Source organism: Chlamydotis macqueenii, chromosome 1 (assembly GCF_036417535.1).
Source record: "Chlamydotis macqueenii isolate bChlMac1 chromosome 1, bChlMac1.mat, whole genome shotgun sequence".
NCBI classification, from domain to species: Eukaryota; Metazoa; Chordata; class Aves; order Otidiformes; family Otididae; genus Chlamydotis; species Chlamydotis macqueenii.
The window spans coordinates 29,174,157-29,195,843 of record NC_141556.1 but is presented as its reverse complement, the minus strand read 5'-3'; the positions used below and the strand labels follow the sequence as shown (position 1 = coordinate 29,195,843).

Genomic DNA, 21,687 nt, shown 5'->3' with positions numbered 1-21,687 from the left:
AGTTTATTTATATGTACTTCTTTATTACAATATGTAATATCAATGTTCCTTGTAAAGGTTACTATTTTATAGAAATTAGACTGAAGTTATTGCCAATCAACCTTTTAATAAACTTAAGTGGGATAACTTTCAGAATTTTTCTCCGCATACGACTCAGTTTTTATTCACTCTTGCTGTCTTTGACAATTGCTTAACTACCTTAATTTCAAAGCCTTTTTCAGTGTAATAAAAAAGTCCTTTTGGTAGAAGTTTATTGGTCCCGTTTCAAATTACGTTCTAAAACATTCTTGTACTGATGAGGACTCATTATTTTAGCAATTTTTCTGTTTCAACACAGTATATAAAGCCATGCCTCTCAACCAATCAACCTCAGTATAAAAGTGTAAGTGAGGTCAAACAGATTGCTCACTAAATCTTTGACCAAGTTGTCTGATCACATATAGACACAACTCTCTGAATTGTTGCATATGTTGTAATGTTTTCATACAAATTTAAGCATTTCCATTATTGACTGCTGCTTGTGTATGTATAGATTAACTTGCTGGTCATAAAACTATAACAAAGGACAAGATATACCAACACTGGATTAAGACCTCTAGTCTTGTCTCTCCAAAAATTAAGAAAAATCCGTGTTCTTTATGATTGACCAACTCATGATGTTGTGCTTCAAATACACACATTTTCCGAAATTAAACTGTGAAGTTAATGTAAAATACTGTGTTGTAACTTTAAATATAACTGACATATTAGAACAGATAGATGGGTAATTATGATAAACTACACAATAGTGCTACTGTAGATAATATCATTTATCAATCCTGTGGTCCCCATCATTCATGCATTTACAGTTTGGGAATACAGTGACTGCAAAGGATAATAATTCATAATGGCTACATTCTCAGTACTTCATGCTAGCTCACTAGACAAAATAAAAAAGGTTAATTGTATAACTGGAAAAATGTAAAATTTTATTCCAAGAAAATTAACAAGCTACACAGGTAAATTTTGGCAAATGCAACTTTATATTGAAATCCACACATCTGTATCTTAAAGAAGGAAAGACTCACAGACTCTAATGTATTTCTAAAATACTAAGAAATCATATTATATGTTTTCACAAGTTAAAACTTAAATAATTTAAAACAACCAATACACCAAAATGTGCAGAAAATATAAACAAGACTGTGCCTTCAGTAGAATAAATGCTTCACAAATTGTGCAAGATATCATACTAAGGCTGCGGTCTCCCCATGACAGCTGTCTTAAAATATAAACATACATCAACTGCCTGTGTTTCTCAGAACAAACTAGAAAGGGCGGCACACCTAGAAAAAAAATCATATCATCTCAGTGATGTGCATACTGATTTCGGGAACCATTGGAGTAAAAAGGAAAAAAGAGGACTAAGTGATCTTTCATGCACTCCCAAATGACTGACCAGAATTATTGATTCAATTTTCCTCCTTGCTTATTTGCTTCAATGCTAAACAAAATGGAAGATACTAGATAACCCTTTAAGGCAACATGTGTTTATTCTGTATAATTATAACTGTTCAATTATGACTGGATATTATCATTAACGTTGCCTAACAGACTGCTATCTAGCTTTTTAAAAAATATAAATAAGACTCTATTAAACTTTATACCAAATCAGCAAAACCCACAGAATACAGTTAAATGTTAGGAATTTCACTGTTAAGGAAAATGGTATTTAGAAAGAGTAATATAATTGGAAAAAAAAAAAAGTAAAGTCTAAATCTGAACAAAAATACTGCTTTGGAATGCTCCCCAAAACTTACTCACAAGGCAAACAGATTTGTAAGTGTGATAATCCAATAATGCATGGCACATCTTTAATCAGTTACAGTACTTGAGTCCCCAGTTTTCAGTCTTTGCAAAACAATAATTGTATGAAATGTTTTAAAGGTCTTCGGATGTCTAAAATTAGTTTTATCAACACATTAACCTCATATCAACTTAATTTATTAAGATGTCCAATGCTAATCTTTTTGACGGTCTTATTTTATGTAGTGATATACACAGCATTTAGCACTGATACTTAGCACCTGCTACTTTCATAATCTAGATTTCAACCACACAAAGGAATTCAGGGCAGTAGTTCAGTCCTTTGTTCTTAATTACAAACCTTCAGCAGTGGTCAGCAGGAACATGTTTAGGTTTAAAACAGGATTAGAGGTGAGCTATTGCAAAGACTGCAGAATGTTGCCCAAATCCTTACAACTGCTGACATCCCATTCTTGATTTTCTTCTCAAGACATGGCTACAGGCCACAATTGCTTAGCAGAGAATGGTAGTGTTTCACAAGGCTAAAGATTTACAGATGCTCCCTCATATAACACAGTAAGGTTCCCTTGGTAACCTGGATTTTCTGCAGTAAAGAAGGGTTGTGCTGAAACAGCGCCTCAGCTCCCTGTTGGAGAAAATGCAGACAAAAGGATTGATTCCAGCTTGGGCAAAACTCATCCAGACAGCGGCCGTTAGAAATCCCCCTGGTACTACAGGCCCTCTTGCAAAAACTCTCCAGTAACAGGCTACCAAATAGGGGCCCCACAAGGTCAGAAAGAGGAAAGTCATGATGTAGAACATTCTGCTGATTCTCTTCTCCATTTTGAACTCATCTAAAACCAGTAGCCTTCTCCTGCCTGTGGTGTTCGCATTTTGCCTGATTCCCAACAAGGTTGGAGGTGTGGGACCCCTTCCAAATCCAGCCAGCCAATTAGCAGCTGCTTGACCACTTGCTCCAGGACCATGAAAAGTCCAGTTCTGGCTCACTGCTGCAACAAACTGGACTGGCTTCATTTTCCTGCGGTCGTGAACAAAAAATATCAGCTTGAGGTAGACAAGCTGTGTGGCTAGGAGGATAAGGGCAAGAAGAAGCATAAATCCCAAGGAATCATTAGCCCTGAAGGAACGATGCTGGAAAGTGCATTGGTCTTCCTCCCTAATGAACGAGTAGGTGCCCACATCTAAAACTGGGGGGAAAGCCATGGCTACAGAGAGGGTCCACACCATACAGATAACAGCCAAACAAGTCCAGAAGGTCAGCCTTTTCGTATAAAAACGGTGGTGGGCAATAGCTAAGTATCTGGTGACGCTTATGCAGAATAACATGAAAGCAGTGTGAAAGCAGGACAAAACCCCCAAAAAGGCAATCACTTTGCAAGTAAGAGTCCCATACGTCCAAGTAGAGCCATTTTTTACAGAGGTGAAAACAAATGGGAAACAAATTGCAGATCTGAGGATATCTGAGCAGCAAAGATCCAACAGGAAGTAGTAAGGAGCTCTATGCAAGGTCTTATCTTTGACTAGCAAAATGGAGATCAGAAGGTTACCCACCACACTGACTCCTATTATGAAACCCAGTGAAGTCAGTTTCAGGAAAGCTGTTAAAGGAGACAGATTTTGTAAAATGTTGTCAGCTGCATGGCTGTAGTTCGCCATAGATGGATGGATGATATGTATATTGCCTCAGTCAAGTCTCATGATCTATATATAAGAACAAGGAAAAAATAGATCCATACATCTTACTGAGAATGTAATCCACAAACAGAACTGATCTTGTGTCTAGTCATACAGTACATCCTCTTCTTTCTGATTTGTCATGCCATCAAAATATCTGAAAAAAAATCGAGCTATCAGTTCTTAAGTTAACAAGAAATGATGTCAGAAAGTGCTAACAAAGATGTTAATTTATGGAGAACCAAATGAAGTTGTAAATTTGAGTACTATTGTTTGTTTTCAAAAATCATGAGGCTTTTTTTTTTTGTTTTTATACTTACTGTTTAGCATGATTGATTACTGGCATTTCACAGATTTGGCTTGTTACAGTTTCAGAACTGACCAGTGCCCCTTATATTTGGTAGCATACATAATTTTACAGTTAAAGCCTCAGAGATTTTATGAATCAAAAGATTCCCAGTCTGCAAGCCCAAGAGTTAATCACTGACATCTTTTTTAAAAATCCCCAAAGACTGCTGATGTTTTGACATTACCTACATTTATTTTATGGCTACAGTATTTGTCAATGTTTTAGAGGCAGCTGCTGTGTTGATACGGATCACACCCAAAGAAACCCTGCAGAATTTATGTTTTTTAACCCAAGTCACCAAAGCACATTAATCACACTGTGTTAGTTCATGCACATTCTAAGAGAAACGGTATTCATTACCCCCCTCCCTTCTGCCTGTAAACCATAATTTTATCATTCAGGCTTTCAAATAAACAGGTATGCCAGACAGTCGATAGCAGTACGCTTTAGGGTCTCCCCCCACCCCCGCTTTAATGCAAATCTTTAAAGCCTCAACGTAATTCATAATAAGCAACGGTCAGTGTAAATACTGAGCAAAAACAGGCAACACACCCAAGATACAATGCCCATCCTTTCGTGAGGGGTGGTTTCAGTTATGCTTAAATAAACATATATTAAATTGATATTTTTTTTTTTTTTAGCTAATTAGGGCTCCGCGATTCCCACTCATCCTCCCAATGAATCGCACCGGAACACATTTCATGCAATAAAATAAATTAAAGAACTGTCTGCTGCTGCTGGGGGGTTTTTTTTTTTTTTTTGTTGGTTGGTTGGGGTTTTGTTTTTTTTTTCCTCCCTCCAGAGCCAGGGACAGGAGCCACAGCAGGCAGCAGGATCAGGCTCCTTCGTTATTCACACGAAGTGTTTCCTATGCCACCTCGGGTGTATAAAGGATATTCCCGCTGAACCCCAGCAAAAATCCTTCCATTCTTACCGTCCACAAAAGAGCCTGATTGCTGCTGTGTAAACAGAGGCTGATCAGATCATGGCATCGTTTTAAAACCATGAAACCAGGCTCCCCCTCCCGCCAGCCCCGCCGCTTCCCCCCCTCCTTCGGCGGAGCTGTCCCCGCCGCCCGGCCGGCCCCACCGCCGCACACGCACACACTGACACACGCACACACACTGACACCCGCACACACACGCGGGAAGACACCCCCCCACGCAGGGCCATGCAGGGCCGGACTGCGCCGCGCCGGGAGGGAGCCCGGCTGCCGCCGCATCTGCCGGAGCCATGCGAGAGCCTCCCGCGGCGGGGAGCTCGGGAGAGCGGCGGGGGCATTGTCTGCCCACGCTTCCATCACAGCGCTCCTTTAGAAATCATCCCCCCCCAACCCACCCCAGACCCGCTCCCTGAGGGGGGCAGCCCCCCACACGCACCTGCAGCTGCGGCACCCCCAGCCCCTCTCCTCCTACCTGTTGGTGCCGGAGATCCCCACATGCCAGAGCCGCTCCTTCCCGCCGACCGAGGGCTGCTGTATCCTGGCGGTGGCTTTTACAACCTTTCCTTTTTATTTTCGTCTGCCGCCTTTCATTCTTCTTTCTCTCGATCCTTTCCTCTTTCTTTTTTTTTTTTTTCTTTTTTTTTTTTCCCTGGGTACCTTGACTGAGAATCCAGTCAGCGGCTCGGGCCGCGCATGCTCACTGCGCCGCCTCCCTGCGCGCCGAGCCCCGTCCTCCCCTGTCGCAGCGCTACGATCTCTCCCAGTAACGCAGCGGCGGTGGCCGCCTCGCTGAGGCCGTGGCAGCCTCCTCAGTGCGGGGAAGGCAGCCTCGGCGGCGGCGGCAGTAACCTCCTCAATGCGGGGAAAGCAGCCTCCGCGGCGGCAGCAGCCTCCTCAGTGCGGGGAAGGCGGCCTCCGCGGCAGCCCTTTGCCATTTGCGGCGCATAGCCGCGCTGGATTTATTGGCGAGCCGGGGGACAAGCTAGCTGGAGGAGAAGGAGGGGGAGGAATTAGATCCCGCGCTCCTTGTTTATGCCGATGAACTCCCCTCCCGCCCCTTTCGCTTAAAAATGGGGGGGTAGGAAGCGGCCGCCGCGCCGCAGCCTGTGAGGAGAGGGGCCGGGCGCTTTCTTCAGCTGCCGCTGCTCGGGTCCTCCCGCTGGTGGCTCCTTTTCTTCCCTGCCGATTCCCACCCGGTGAATTCCTTCTTCCTTAACCCCCGAGCTCCTTAAAAACTGCCGTGGCTCGGGGAAGGGCACGTTTGCCGCGGGGCCGTTAGGACACCGCGCCTTCCCCCCCCACTCCGCCCCCTCGCAGCCAGGAAAGCGGCTCCTGGGCGTTCAGGCGCAGAACTGCCAGCGCGCCGCATGGCGACCGTGAGGAAGCCCAACGCTGGCCCGTTCCGTCCGTAGCAGGGCCGGCATTTCCCCAGGGCGCGCACAGCGGGAGCGCGGAGGGCGGCAGTCGGCGCGGAGGCGCGCCCGGGGCCGTTAACCGGCGCGAGGAGGAGGGGGGAATCGATCCCGCGCCATCCCGATGATGTCACAGCGGCCGGCGGGCAGCGGCGGCGGCGCCCTGGGGCCTGGGCCGCCGCAGGGGCTCGGCACCGGCTGCGCGCCCGCTGAGTGCCTCCGCGGGAAATCCAGGTGGAAACGTGACGGGTTCGGTTAAGCCTCGAAAGGGCCCGTCCCTCTGCCCTCCCGCCTCCGTTGTAGCTTTCGTAGAAGTTTATCCGGGAGAAGCGGGAACATACAGAAAGGCTTGCCCCAAAAGTAATTCGTTTTGACTGCAAGGCAGTTGGGGAACAGCTTATTTTGGGTCGAGATATCTGGATTCCGAGGAACTTCTTCACCGGGAGCTTCCGCTCGAGTCAGAATAAATCTTTCTGGGGGACAGATTTATGGGGTCGATTATGGGTGTCACAACTTTGAGACCGTCAGTAGACTACAGGCGTTTCTAACGGCTCTTGTCAAAGTTTGGCTTCTTTTTTTTTGGCACTTTCTAAAAGTCATCGGAATTGGTGGCCAAACCGCAAGGTTAGCTTCAGCAACAGCCTGAGCGAGCCCAAAGGTCTGCAGGCACCGGAAAATACAATTATTGTATAAATTGTATATTGTATAAAAATTGCAATAAAAGTTATTGTATAAAATAGCATGTTGTATAAAATTGCATGTTTCAAGCATGTGACTTGCTCCAGAAAAAAATTGTTCTTGAGCAGAAGCTGGGCATGGAGCTCAGATAGCACACAATTTACTCTTTTTTTTTTTTTTCTGTGAACGTAATTATGGTGACTTTGTGTTGGTGCTCATCTTTGAGGCGAGTTTCACTTTTAAAAATTGGCATTTTGGGTGGCTATTAAAATTACTACTTCAAGCTGCAGTTCTCTGTTGTTAAATATGTGTACCCAAAGTTACGTTCACAATCACTTTTAAAGTAATTCTTAATACAGAGGGACAAAGAATTGGCTGCTAAGCCAGAAAGAGCAGGCACTTTAATGATCTGTCTAATACAGTGAATAATTTTCTGAAAGCCGTGAATATTAAACATTTAAAGTACCAGAATCAGAAGCAGATTTATAATATGTGGTACGGGATGACTGTAGGATGTTCATGGGCAGGGACTGTTCTTAGACTTGATTTATGAGTTGTATTTAAGGGTAAACAATATGACATCATCATGATTGCAAAAAAGATCTGCAAATGCAGTAGTTTTTAACCTTTTCTGTCTGTGCTTTCTCTTACAAGTGTCGTGGAAGTATACTGCATTTAAGAACTTGCTTTTCTTTTATACCTGTCACAGACTGTTTAGAAGCAATCCGTGGACTTCCGAATTCATTCAGTGTGCAACCGCTGGTTCAGCATAAATCCATTTGTCATCAAAGGCGGTGGAATCTGAGAGCCAGTGCTCTAATTTTGTTCAATGAAACGGAGACACTGATACTGAAGTGAAAGTAACTAAGCTCATTTCCCATCGTAGTCAACGGTTAGAAAAAGATGCTTTAGGGAGCAGATCATCTCATTCGGAATGACAACTCTGAAATACATCGGATGGATTGCTTTCTTTTTGTTATAAGGGTTGGGCAAGTGAAACCCTTTTTACAAAGGGAGTATTCTGATGGAACATGAGATAATGCTGTGTTAAGCTGTTGTACCGGGAGCGGGTCACATCCCCCATGGAGAGAAAGCCAATCCAGGAGTCATGGGATTGGGAATCTGGGAGGTGAAGGCAAGGTGTCAACTGAAGATAGCTCCAGGAAGCATGAACCAGGAAGGGGAGGAGGAGAAGAGCCATGAAAAGACAGGTGAAGGAAGATCTGGACTCACTAGTTCTTCAGAAGAGCTGGGCTAGAGATATGAAAGGTTCAGAAAAAAAAAAACAAACTGCAGCCTTTGTTGCAAGGTGAGAGAATTAGAGGTAGCCAAGCAGAATTTCTTGGGACTTTGTTACAAGGAGGGATCCTGAACCCTGAATAAATTGCCCACTCCACAATGTAAGAGGGGCAACACTAAGGGCAACAGGAAGGAATTTCAAAAAACCCAGAGGACTTGTGTGCTATATAAGCATCTCAGAGGGAAGAAGTGAGTATTTCAGGAAGGTAAATATTTTTCCCTGCCTTTTGTTTACTTAAGTGTTTAAGTCTACTTTTCCCCAATAAAGAAGGGTAAAGAGACAGAGTGTAAGGGAAGTGTAAGCGCAGGGACATTCATGTACCCCATTGGAGCTAGCAGCAGACAGATTAGAGGTTTCCCTAGAAAATAAGAAAGCCAAGACTGTTTTCCTGGTTTTCTTATTTAGATCGAAGACGTGAACCATCTCCAGGTTTGGGCAACCTCACTGCAAAGTTATTGACAGTTATGGTACAGAGCACTTTCATTTTCTTCTGTTGGAGTTATTTAATAATCATGGCCTGGAAAGTAACTGCAGAAGTACTCGGCTTTGGTGGTGGTGACTGAGGTTACTGTATAGCAACTGTAATTTTTTTTTCAATTTAGGTACCATTTAAGAATGACCAAGTGACTGGGTCCAGTGAACTGGACTCCTTTCTGGAGAACCCTGCTTTGATGTTCTTGGTCTTTGGCATCATCTGCAGATCTGGGCAGCTCACTCCCATGAGGTGATGGTGATGCTTGGGTGCAGGTGGCCAAGGTGCCAGTTGAATGCTATTGTGAAAGAACTTTGTTGGTGTATAAGTAATGTTTTGGGTACTTGACACCTAATTTCTTTTGAGGATACATGCTTTGGAATCCTGTACCACAGTTGTGAGCCAGGTGAGAATGCTGGGTGGGTGATTCTCATTGTTTTGAGCTTTTTCCTCAGAATGGGAGAGTTTTTTGAGAAAAGTGTGACACTGAGAAATCTCATTAATGGAGCCTGAGGCAGAGATTGGGCTAGAAGAGAGGCTAGTGATGACAAGTAACTATCAGTTGAAAAGATCAGGTGAGATATTGGCCTCGCCAAGGTCAGTAACAACTCTCTCAACAATTTATGTGGAATGAGGATTTCAGCATAGGGCCAGGAGTTGTGAATAGCTGAAACGTGAAATATTCATGTCCCTATTCTTTTGGTCATTTCAGTAATTAAGTTGTTTACTGGCTGCCTTGAAATTTGTATCTATGCAATGTCTACCCAGTCTGCATAATGCAAACTCTGAAGCGCTGTAGGATTTTGTGACATTTCTACAAACCAGGAGACTCTGCGAGGTGTACCCACCTCTGTGCAGAGGCCAGCACAAGATTTATGTATTGCTTAAGAGACTGTGATAGATGCTATCAAAGTACATCCTTTTCAAAGGGCTCAAGGAATTCTTCCAAGCGAAATTTCTTGCCTGTGCAGTAGATTTGTGCAACTTTAAAATAGTATTTAAGTAGGACTTATGTAATACAGAGACCTGTGTAAGACCCCGGCACAATAGAGGATTTCACCTGCAATATATTTGGTTCCTGCGCTTTGTAAAGTATTTGCAGAGTAAAGACATTTGTTGGGAGTGTCTGGCTCCAGGGTTGGCTGTCAGCACAGGCATAATTTTCACCCCACACTGAAAATCTCTCTCGTGGTCTCCCTCAGTGATGCATGTTTTCACCTATAACAAAATTGCATTCATGTCACTATAACAATTCCTGCTAATAATAATTACAAATATTTTTTGTAATTAATCTTTAGCCATATCCTCAGATATTTTATAAATATTTATCAGAAACATTTAATTAGGTGTTTAAAAATGTTTCGTAAGTGTCCTTTGAAACTTGATTTTTCTTATAAGTTGATCTATGTTGCAAGTTTACGCAGGGATAAATGAAGGTGTAAGGGCAAATACACATAAGCTTATCTGCTGAGCATCTGAAAAAGGCTTCATCCTGCAGAGGAAAACCTCAGCTCTCTGTGACTCTAATGGGAGTGAGGCACCCGTATGCTTCTGAAAATCCAGTTAGATAAATACCTGTGTCGTCAAGCATCTAAATACCTTTTACCAGTTTGTTCATTAGGACTTCATTTGAAAGACTGGGCACCTCTTCTGCATCTAGATTTCATAGATACACTGTTAAATCAGTGTTGCAGTTATTTTTTTGTGCCGTTTAAGTAGTGTGGACATGTAATTACTTGACTTCACTTGCATTTCAGGTAGTGAGAAATGCAAATGAACAGTAGCCATGAATAATTATCAATGTTAAATTGCACTGCTAATTACTTGTGCCTACAAAAAGATAAGCTACATTTTTAAATTGCTGGACTTCACAAATGACCTTTATATATATGATTTAGTGAGAGAAAGAGAGCAAAGAGAGACTTAGGGAGGCAAAGAAAGGTTCATATGTTGTCTTTGTTGTTTGTGCACTGTATGTATGTTGTCCTGTACTGAAGAATTACCAAATTGCTGCTTTTCATAGCCAAGGTGGAGTGATAATATGTAACTTAAAAAAGACAGAGCCAGTCACATGCACACTGATGCAGATCAATGATTGAGCTCCACAGGAGGAAAAAAAAAGAAACGTCATAATATCTGCAGAAGTAGTTCCAAGAAGATACGTTTGTTAGATAATATTTTTAAATGGTTGAGGATATTTCTCTAATATTGTGTCCTAGTTTCGCCAGGGAGTTAATTTTCCTCTCAATAGCCCATGTATTTTGGATATCGTATGTGAACAATGTTGATAAACACACTGATGATATGAGTTGTTGCTAATGAGACCAAGGACACTGTCCGGTTTTCCAGGTCTCACTAATGTGCAGATGCAGGAAGCTGGGAGGGATACAGCCAGAATAACTGACCCAAACTGGCCACAGAGAGTATTCCATGCCATAAACATCATGCTCAGTATGTAAGTGGGGGTTGCCCATCGTCCTCTCTGGCATCCCTTACTGTCTCCCTCTCACTCCTTCGCTTGCTGTTTGGTTTCGTTTCCGTGATCGCTGCTAGGAAAGGGCTGTATCAGTCACTGGGACATTGGGTGGTGAGAAAACATACATTGTTAATTTTGTGTATTTTAGTATCCTTATATTCTGTTATTATTGTAATTTTCCTTTACTATTCTAGTAAACTGTCTTCATCTCAACCCACGAGTTTTCCTTTCTTCCCAATTCTTTCCTCCATCCCGCTGGGGAGGGGAAGAGTGAGTGAGAAACTGTGTGGTGACTAGGGCTAAACTACCACATATTGCTATCTTGGGACTTTCATAAATTGTATATATAATAATGTAATACTCAAAATTTAATCTTTGAGTAATTGGTTTAGCTCAAGTTTTGGTTGTTTTGCTTTTTTTTTTTTTAACTAACAGAAACTATCTCATTTGTCTGTATAACAAATCTTTTAATGTGAATAATTCTGAACTTGCAGTCTTGTTAGTGGGAAGTATTGAAATTCTCATCCCATTTACACTTTTTAGTTAATGTGGGCAGCACCGTAGAGATGCCTCAGAAACAGTTTCTACAGTGAGGTCTTGAGCTGCTGGCCTCGAAAGGACATTTGCTGTTATTCCCTGCACTCCTAGGAAGAGAAAGAACCTCTTGTCAGAATATCAAGAGAATGTGGACCAAGGTTACTGAAGTTCCTGCTCTGTCCAGTCTCTCCGCTCTTTTCCTATGCCAGAAAATCTGTCGGTGTTTTGGTAACTGGATGTAGAACAGGAGGAGAAAGACTTTCTTCTTTCTACATTACAAAAAATAAAATACCATTCCTTACGAGTCTTGTAGATGGGATTTGTTGAAGCATGTGCAGAGGCACTGGGAATAGTCTTACAGAAGTAGTGATTCATTTATTTAATGTATTTTCATCTGCAGTTTAATTAATCCAATTAATTGTACATATTTTACTATAAGCTACATTACAATATGTCTTTCAACTACTGTAAATACATTCCTTTCACTGATTTGTTTTTCTGTGCATGACATACGGTAATGTGAATACATCATAGTGGTACGATTCAGCAACCAAAATAATTGAAAGGAACAATGCTGAGCGCAGTTAGGAATTAATGACTAAATCACCTTAGGTGAAAGGCGTGATTTCTGCATGAGGCTTCTCAAACCAGTACTATGAAAATGATCTGGTGAAAAACAGGTAGAGAAGCGGAACTGGGAGCACTGACCCAGGAACATGCTAATGACTTTCTGACTCGGATGCGTGGCTAAGCAGTCTTGGCCTCCTCACTGACTGTTGTTCTCATATCTGGCCTTCTGACACTCTGCCAGCCACGTTCAGGTAGAAGTGGAGCATCCCCACGCAAGAGAAGATTTCCTGCCAGTGCAAGCCAGCACTTCAGGACCACTAACATAGAAAGCTGTGTTAATTTACTCCAGTGGGGGAATCTGTTACTGTGATTTTAGAAGTGTCCTCTGTTAGCTTTAGAAACCGATGATGAACAAAAGCTTGTAGATTTTATTTTTTAAACAAACGAAATGCTTGATTTGTGTTGTTTGTGCACCTCACCCCTTCTCAGATGTTTTATGTCCTTTTGTCTATGCTATTTTAACACTTGAATTTTCAATAAAATGCTTTCTCAGAGGCTATATAGTGCTCCTGGTTTAGCTTACTAAATGGGAGTTCAGGACTTGAAATCAGCTAACCACTGCTGAAGCACACAGCAGCTCTGCAGTGTCATGGTCATTAACAGTGCCAATCACAGAACTGAAGAACGCTTTTTTCCTAGCGCCATTACAGATGCCAGTGGAATACTGTGGAGCAAAGTGAATGGGGTTAGTGACATTGCAGAACAAAACGCTTGCCTTGAAAGAGCAACCCGAAAATGCCTGAGAGACAGTGGAAGGATGACTTCTTCCAGCTGAGGTGCGTCCAGCATTTCTATGCACCTGATATTGAGTGTAGACAGTCTCATGTCTGAGATGCACATAACTGTACCAGTTACATAAACCTACTCTACCCCAAGTTCTTCCGTAGTTTTCCAGCACATACAGATATTCATGGAATGCTGCTCTGGCTGTCTGAGGGGACTGCCAGGCCAGTAGGCTGGCAGGTATTGCTCCCATCTCTTTTTGCGCTGTAGACTCACTGGAGGTTATTAGGAGGTGGTTGGGGCCTAATGAAAGGAGTGATTATGGTTCATTATTTTTCATATACTTTCTGTCATGAAGCTATGTAATGACTAAGTAAATTTATGCATGTTTCCTCCCCTTCACTGTCTTTTAAATCTGGAGGCTGATTTTAGTGAAGTCAGGTACACGAGCAGAGAGGTCTCAGAGGCAGGTGAGGTTCCTATAAATTTTGTGAATGTATGTGTTGGCTGCTTGTCCTTGAGTTTACCTTTTTCCCTTGCTGTTCTTTCTGGCTGGCCACCACTCCTTAGGGACCCTAGTCCATACTTGAGGCTTCAGCATGCAGCAATTCATCTGCTGGTCAAAACTGGCCGTGGCCTGGAGTCTTAATCTCTTCCCAGTTGAACTCTTTGTGACCAGGCTTGGCTGTGCTTGGCTGTGCAGCTGACCTGGACACAGGACATGTCACCGTGGTTCCTGTATCCAGAGGCAGAATGGCAAGTAGCAGGCATAGCGCTGTGTTGGACCCAAAGACCATGCTGATTCTGTGACAGCCTATGCACATCCTGTTCATCGGTTCAGTATCAAATGGATCAACAGTCACACAACCAAGCTCCTCCTTGCTTTTCTTGCAGTTACTGCTCTGTTTCTTCCAGTGGTCACAGAACTATTCGCATGGCTGTTATTAGCGTGTAGGGATATCTGTCAAATCAATCACTTTTGCAGAGCTGAGATATAGAAATACTTCCATTTTCTGCCATCTTTGAGGTTAGGTTAGAGGTGACCCATGAATGGACAGTATGTTGTAGGATTAGAGAGGCTATTTGGCAATAGCATTTTCTATTTCTAGCAATATACTGAGAGGGGGATTTAAAAATAATAGGATAAAACGGGATAACTGTCACTGCCAGCTTTCAGAGAACTTTTAGGCTGTGCTGAGGGACAAAAATTAACAATGTTAGAAATATTTATTTTTGCTGAAGTGACCGGCTCACATCTAGACATTAGAGTTTCTACTAATTTATTCAAATTTTAATTTAAGATAATACAGTACTGTACAGTATAGTGACTCCAGACTGATTTAAAGCTCTGCAAGAAAATATAAATTTATTTTTAAAAAAGTGTACTCTTGAATTATAATTGCTTTGAATGCTTAAGGTAGAGACAATGGATAGTCAAGTCTGTAATATCAGATATGGAGAGTGAACACTGGCTTTGCAAGCAGCCAGCATGAATATATGTTCCACTAGTGAGCTTCAGGTTTTATGATCTAGAAAGTGGAAATACTCCTGTGTCAACTCAGCTGTTACCTGTTCACTGCAACTAATTTGATATCTAGAACCTAATGCCATGGTCCCATTTTGTCAGTTTGTTGGATATTAAGTATGAAATGTTCTCATTTGTATGTAGAACAAGGAGAGGCAATTTTAAGTTTCATACTTGCGAGAATGCAGAGAACAGTCTATCTCTGGATAAAGGTAGGTCATCTGCTAAGAAACACGACAGTTTGAATTCTGCAGATACTATCAGAACAGCACTGTGATGGCACAGTAGGAGGAACTGCATGAATGCAGCTCTATGGTGCAACCGTAAACAGAAATTTATTACTGCATTGCCTATTTCATGGAGGAATGAAAGAGTGAATGTTTTATTGAAATGTCAGCTACAAAACTAGTCAAGCCTCATGTTAACAAATGGCAATATCTTTTGCTTATTTGGACTAGTACTTGCATGTACTTAGGCAAATTAGGCATACCATTTGAGTATGGTATTTAAAGAAAAGGGTGAAAAATTGAGCAGGAACAGGATGTTGCACTGTGCTAGATAAGACACTCAGCTGGCAGGAGAAAGACATGGGCGCTGGTCTCTGTTACCTAGATTGTGTAGTGCTGGTTTTGCTTTGTTTTCTGATTGACTACCTAATGTCCGGCCATGGAGCTGGGACCAAGACCTAAATTTTGCCATAAGAGGCAGGTATCCTAAACAGTGGACATGGGAGTCAGTCTCTCTTGTCCACCCTGCGCCCCACCACCATTGCTCTTGCATTTTTACACATAGATGGTCTGGGATAAACAGGAGAATATGCTTTCCCGGATTGTATCTCCTGGTACTCCAGGAAACTTTAATTGGAGGTGGGAAACTGGCCTTGAATTCCAGATCTTTTGTTTCATATGATGCAACTACTAGGTGGTTATGGAGAAGATGGGCTTCCTGCAGCGTTTCTGCATTCACTGGGCTCAGCACTGCTGCTGGGGTGCCTTGCCTGAACACACCAGTCAGATCAGACTCTTCGAGGGAGATTGCGGGGGGCGAGACATTTAGGTTATGCTCTGTCTCACATCTGGATCACAGAGATTCTGTGCTGCATGCTTTTGGGCAGTTCTGTATGTGAATGGAAAGCTTGCGACCTCAGATCCAAACTGTAAATGCCAATGGAAAAATGAGCACTGATAAGCCTTGCTGTTGCTGCAGTGAGGATTTCTGTGTCCCTTTTTGGAGGGTTTATGTCCTAAATTCTGTTCAATTAATGTTTTAGATATTTAAATCACCTCTTAAGCTCTTCCAGTTTGTCACGATGTAATTTTATTAAACCTCAGTGAACTTATTCGCTCTCCATTATTAAAATAAAATGTGGAAATAAGAGAGCTAAATACTAGTAATCTGATTTTCCTAATCTGGGATATGTATCTGGACACAAAATCACTTTTGATGAGTGAACACACCGGATCCTCACAGTACAGGACCAGCAGTAGCCAAGTAGAAGGTACCTGTTGTGTAATTCTGTGCTGCATTGTAAATTTGGTATTAATGTAATGCTTCAAAAGCTAACAGAACATTTAGTTGATATACTGTATCTCTCTATTATGTATAATATCTCCTTATAAATATGCATGTATAACAAAACTGTGGCAATTTGAGGAATTTATGTAAAACTTATGAATTCTCTTTGATATCATGGGTCCTCAAGATATATCAGTTTCAACCTGCATGCTCTATATTGAAAAGACAGCAGTTTTTCTTTCTTTTTTTCCTAACCTTTTCAATGTATTGCATTTTCAGAGGACATTGCCATAAGGCCAACCATGGAACGTTATGAAATGCAGCCAACCTGAAATCAAATGGAAGACCTTCAGATAAAAAGAGCTGGCAATTGCTCAGGATGATTTATTTACCTGAGTGGGTTAGTTATACAAACACGGCTTACATCTTCAGAAAACTTGGTGAAGCTGAAAGAGAAGTAAAAGTTAAAAAGGGGAGGGTAACTTAACGGCCATTCTGGAGTAAGACAGAAGAAACCAGAAGAAAAAAACTTGCTGCAGAAATGGAAGAAGTTGCCATCATAGGCAGCCAGAGGCAATTGAGAACTTAGAATCAGTGGAATTGCAAGGCTAGATTTAAATGCACTTTCCACCAATTTAGGCAAACCTAGTTAGATAACGAGTGGAGCTGAAATAACCTTTGGTAGATACAGTGGGAAGCTGGAGAGAGCTGAAGTTATAGTCTTAATTACAAAACTTTCAGATTTCTGCTTCACTTGGCAGTCTTGGAATACAATTATGAACCTACTTCAACCAAAACTCTTTTAAGGTGAGGTAGCATTTCAATCCTTAAACTCTTCAACCTTTACTTAAAAATCTGCTAAGCTGGGGATACGGATATTCAAATATGGCTCCTAATGAACAGATACAGTAAGATATCTTTCAAAACAGAAAATAATGCTACATGGTTCTTTTTGATGAAAAAAGCTACATGTTAAATCATGCGTGGAGGTTTCTGAAATTGAAAAATGTAAGAAAGAGGACAAATAACTAGTAGTGCTAAGAATAGGTTGAGATTTTAACATTGGACTTCCAAGTGCTAAAATGAAGAAAGAGATACAAGTCTAGTAGACTTTGACTCAGCATTGTAGTTTAAGGCTTAGGTATGCTAAAATGTGAAAAAACCCCTGCGTTGTATAGCAGTTTTAAGACAGGATTTCTGAAGTGTCTCTGCTAGGGGATGGTGAAAGATCTGTTCTGGTCTGTTCAGTGCGAGCATCCTGGAAGGAATTTTTTGAACCAGTGTAGTTTATGGGCTTTTATTATTTCTGTGATAAGAGCAGAGAAACTTACGTACATATAAAACTCTTTACAAATGTCTCAGTTCTGTGTAACCACATAGAAGCACCACATTTCTCAGTCTTGGTAATAAGATCAGAAATAGTTACTGTAAGCAGGTGACAGGTGTCAACTGGTTCAAAAATAAAAAACACAATCTTTCACTCATAAAGTTTACTTCCTTAGCATTTATTTCTTGAGAAACCAGAGTGCAGCTGTAGCAGCAGGAAAATAGAAAAGTGGTTTTTTCAACCCCAGATAACAAAAAAAAAAACCCCAGAGCCCAGTCCTGTTAAGAGGACATGGAATTCTTACTGAGCAATTGGCTCAGCTTTTACCACATGAAAGAGAATGTATTTAAGGCATGTCTGTCAGTGCCTCTTCACCCTATTTCTAAGACATTTGCTTCCCAAGGCCTGTATTTTGCGCTAAGTCAGGCAATTTTCCTTGTCTGGAGTTAAGACAGTTGGCATTATGATATATTAAGGCAACAGTCTGACAACTATGTACAGCCAATTTCGGATTATTTTGGTAGTGTGCGTAAAGTGATCACACACTCTACATTTGCTATTGGAAGGTCAGTATTTCATTGGAAGTAAAAGGGATTTTAGTTCTTAATTCTTATTAAGTCTATTGGGAGTTAGGCAAAGGAACCTCTGGCAAAACTCATGAAAGTTTCCATCTACAGCTATAATAATTTCCTTGCTGGCCTTTCTGAAATTAAGAGCATGTAATCATTTTTACTGGGATTTCATTGTTAGCTTCTGGATAGGAAAATTTACAAAGTGCTTCTCATTTAATACAGAGAACCTCACGCAGAGTAGGTGAAGGGATTTCTTGAGGAACAGTTTGACATAGACACAAACCAGATTGGTTTTATTACTGAAATTACAAGAACAAGGCAGGAAGGTAAGCTGATGCACATCAGACATGTACAGGACATATACATTAGAAGTGTGAGAAGTGGCACTTTATATTAGTATGATGTCCTTGAGAGTGGGCTGTCTTGTGGCTTTCCCTTTGCCTTGGTAGAGAATTCTTGGTTGGGGGAAGAAACAATGGAGTCTTAAGTTGAGTATATAAGTTCTGAAGTGTATTTGTGGAGTAAGACTGCAGAGAATATTTTTTTCTAATATTTATTAAGATGTAGGTCAAATAATTTACTGTAGCAGGCTGAGAGAAAAAAAAAGACAGGATCTATTTTAAGAACCAATTTAGATTTTCTCATAAATGGAAATCAAGAATAATTCTACTGCATTACACAGAAGTGTAAGGGCTGGTGCAAGGTCAGAATGAAGCCTCTTGTGATTTCTGTTCAAAATGAATTTAAATCAGGATGACTCCACTGATTTCAGCAACTTCAGGCTGTTTTTTAACCAGATGAAAATTTGGCATTCAGTTAGCACTGTAAATAATTCAGCTAATATTTTCCTAAGGAAAGAGATGGGGATGGAGCGTAGTTGGCTGCAGTTCCCCATGAGCACCATCTGGTGCAAAGTGCACTACTGGTCAAATGACAGGGACCCCTCCATCCTATCGACGTAGCTACTGCAACCAAACCTGTATTTTGTCTTTAACCTTGTCCTAAACTCCGACTGATGCCAATGGGAACTCCATGTGCCACACAGTCTTTTATTCAGACTGTCAAATCTTAATATTTTCAAAACGTTGACTTGGGCAGGAACTGAGATAATTTGCATGTGGGGCTTTGCACTGAAGCACTTGAATTCCATTTGGAGTACAGTACTATCCCCATAAACCCCTCTCTAAAAATCCCACTCAGGAAAGAGGATTACTGTACATATGCTATATTTGCTCCCTTTTTTCCATAACCTTTTAATGCCTCAGGGATTGAGTTTCACTAGACGCAGTGGGAGAATCCTGGTACATCTGGTTTCCCTGTGGTCTTACATGACGACTGAGCAGCCTCACAGCTTTTGCAGTCAGGTTCCCTATGGGCTCACACTGTGATTAGATTTGTTCACCACAAATATATCCTTGTTTGCCATAAAGATACGAGTGAATTGAGCTGCTGTTTATGCATCCCATTTACAAGTAGGATTTCATAGAATCATACAGTAAATTAGGTTGGAAAGGACCTCTGGAGGTCACCTCATACGTTTCCTGGCTCGGTCTCTTCCCAAAGATGTTTTGTTTTTTTTCCCCTTTTGTGGATAGACAATTTAGAAATGCCCTTTCAGCTGACAGAGTGACCTCTGCTTTCCTGCTTCTCTCAAAGGCAAGCACTCACACCAGCCCACGCCCACGAATTTTAAAATACTATATACAGGATTTTAAAAAATAAAGTGTAACATACAATACTAATTTTTGAAATGTGAAATCTAGCATGGAAGAAGGTTAAAGATGTATAAGCCACACAGCTATTCCTGAATATCTAAGCAAATACCTGATCCCTTGTCTGGCTTTTGTCACAGCAAGAGATGGCTCTGTGGAGCGAGAGGGTAGCAGTGGCCTGGGCATGCATTTGGCACGTGGGGACACCCAGCTGCCTGTCACTTCCCAGGAAGGATCTGAGGTTATCCGCAGCCCTTGCATCTGGACGGCCTGCTGCCATCATCCTGGGATGGGAGATGGTCATGGCAAGGTTGTATGGGACTCAAAAGACACAGTTTGGTCACCCGTTTAGGACAGCTTGATTTAATTTTAGGACAATAAAATATTTTTAACTGACTTCACTGAGATTTTCACCGGGGCCATAATTATTACTTGATAACACTGACTTGTTCTTAGAAAAGCACTTTTTGGCTATTTTTAATGTGTAATAGTTTCTGGGATTTATGTTTTCTTTCTGCAAATATAACAGAATGAAAAACATGGCTGTGTAACATTTATTGCTGAATACTGGTTTCTTATTGGCAACTGCTCCAGATATACGATCAACATCTTTAATTTTTATGAAGAGACAGAAAGTGAGTTAGGTAAGGCCTGTTGTGATATTGCTTTTTATGAAAAAGGACTTTTTTTTTTTTTTTGAGTAGATATAAACTACACTTTATAGACTCTACAGATGATATGTTCTCTCCAAATCTCAGATAGACTTTTGGAAGCTGACTACAAATGGGCTTTCTGAAAAGATCAAACTTTAAAAAGGCCTAATTTTTCCTTGCTATTCATGCAAACACTGAACTAGATACGTGCTTTCAAGGAAAAATGAGTCAACATGGCTTCTGCTAATCCTCCAGATCAAAGTTTAATACTGCTACCATGAACATGTTAGGTTAAAGTCTGAGAAATAAGTGCAGGTATGGACCATGTAATTTTCATAGTTGTCTGAATTCAGAAAAAGGTTGGCAGAAAATGTCCTCGAACAGTTCTAGAATTAATTAAAGACATTCTGCTTTCACAGGTAATTCATGAAATGGAAAGTGAAACATATTTTGATAGAAGTGACAATTTCCTTCACTTTAGTTGTGCCAGGATTAAAACTGGTCCTGTTTTAGGACTGCTGCTTTTCTGTGAGAGGGTAGGGAAGGGACATGCTGTTGTTTTATTTATTATTTGCAATATTTATATATTGCGCACATTGCAACGCGTTGTAAAGAACTCCACAAACAGAGGGACAGAAGATAGACCCTTTTCCAATAGGTTTTATGGAACTATGTTGCTCTGCAGCATTTTGACTCCATTCAGGAAGAGAAGGTAATTTTCACCCTTTTATTCCTGCAAAGTGGAAAGTACCAATATGAAGAGGTGCAGAAGAATTTTGGTGCCTCGAATGAATGGCAACTGGGAAAGCTGCTTGTTTTGTTGGTTCCAGTTAAAATTTCCAAGACAAAGACTAGTGAGGACGACTGCAGCCAGTCTAATGTAATCTAATGTATTAAAAACTTGTCCCTTAAAAGTGATGAAGATTGATTTCAGCAGGAGTTAAGTGTCTTGTCTCCTGTGCATCTTTAGACACATCAAACCTCGCCTGATATGTTTTGCTGCATTTGGTTCTGAATCTGGTGAACAACCCACACTTTCTGTTGAATTTGGTTCACTTATTGACAATTTGTTCAAGCATAAACTGGGAGGACAACCGGATCCAAGCCCTCTTTTCCACCACTCCTAACAATCTCTTGTAATTACATGAACTTGAGTCTGCCAAACCTTTCATCGGGTGTAAAAATGAACATAAAGGTTACTTTTGTAGTATAATAGGTTGAACATTTACCATGGTAACAGACCTATTACAGTTCATCCATTTTGTCATGTTTTACCTTATAAATGGTGAATTCAACTCCCTACTCCCTTCTCACAAAGCTTATGTAGACAGCTTTGTGCAATGAGGAACCAGAGCTTCAAGACTGTGTCTAGGGCAGTACATG

At 41.3% G+C, this 21,687-nt stretch overlaps 1 protein-coding gene across 2 annotated transcripts; it reads right to left on the bottom strand.

Moving 5' to 3' along the window:
* Nucleotides 1-859: 859 nt before the first annotated feature.
* Nucleotides 860-5,383, bottom strand: GPR85 (G protein-coupled receptor 85). 2 transcript variants are annotated; one of them, XM_086740006.1, is made up of 3 exons: nt 5,245-5,335; nt 4,764-4,788; nt 860-3,637 (listed from the first exon to the last, which is right to left on the bottom strand). In XM_086740006.1, the coding sequence occupies exon 3, from the start codon at nt 3,460-3,462 to the stop codon at nt 2,350-2,352; it is 1,113 nt and encodes a 370-aa protein (XP_086596132.1). In that variant the 5' UTR covers nt 3,463-3,637; nt 4,764-4,788; nt 5,245-5,335; the 3' UTR covers nt 860-2,349. The 2 variants fall into 2 exon arrangements, with proteins under 2 accessions (XP_086596132.1, XP_086596131.1); XM_086740005.1 differs by lacking the exon at nt 4,764-4,788 and having other exon boundaries at nt 5,245-5,383.
* Between the last annotated feature and the right edge of the window lie 16,304 nt (nt 5,384-21,687).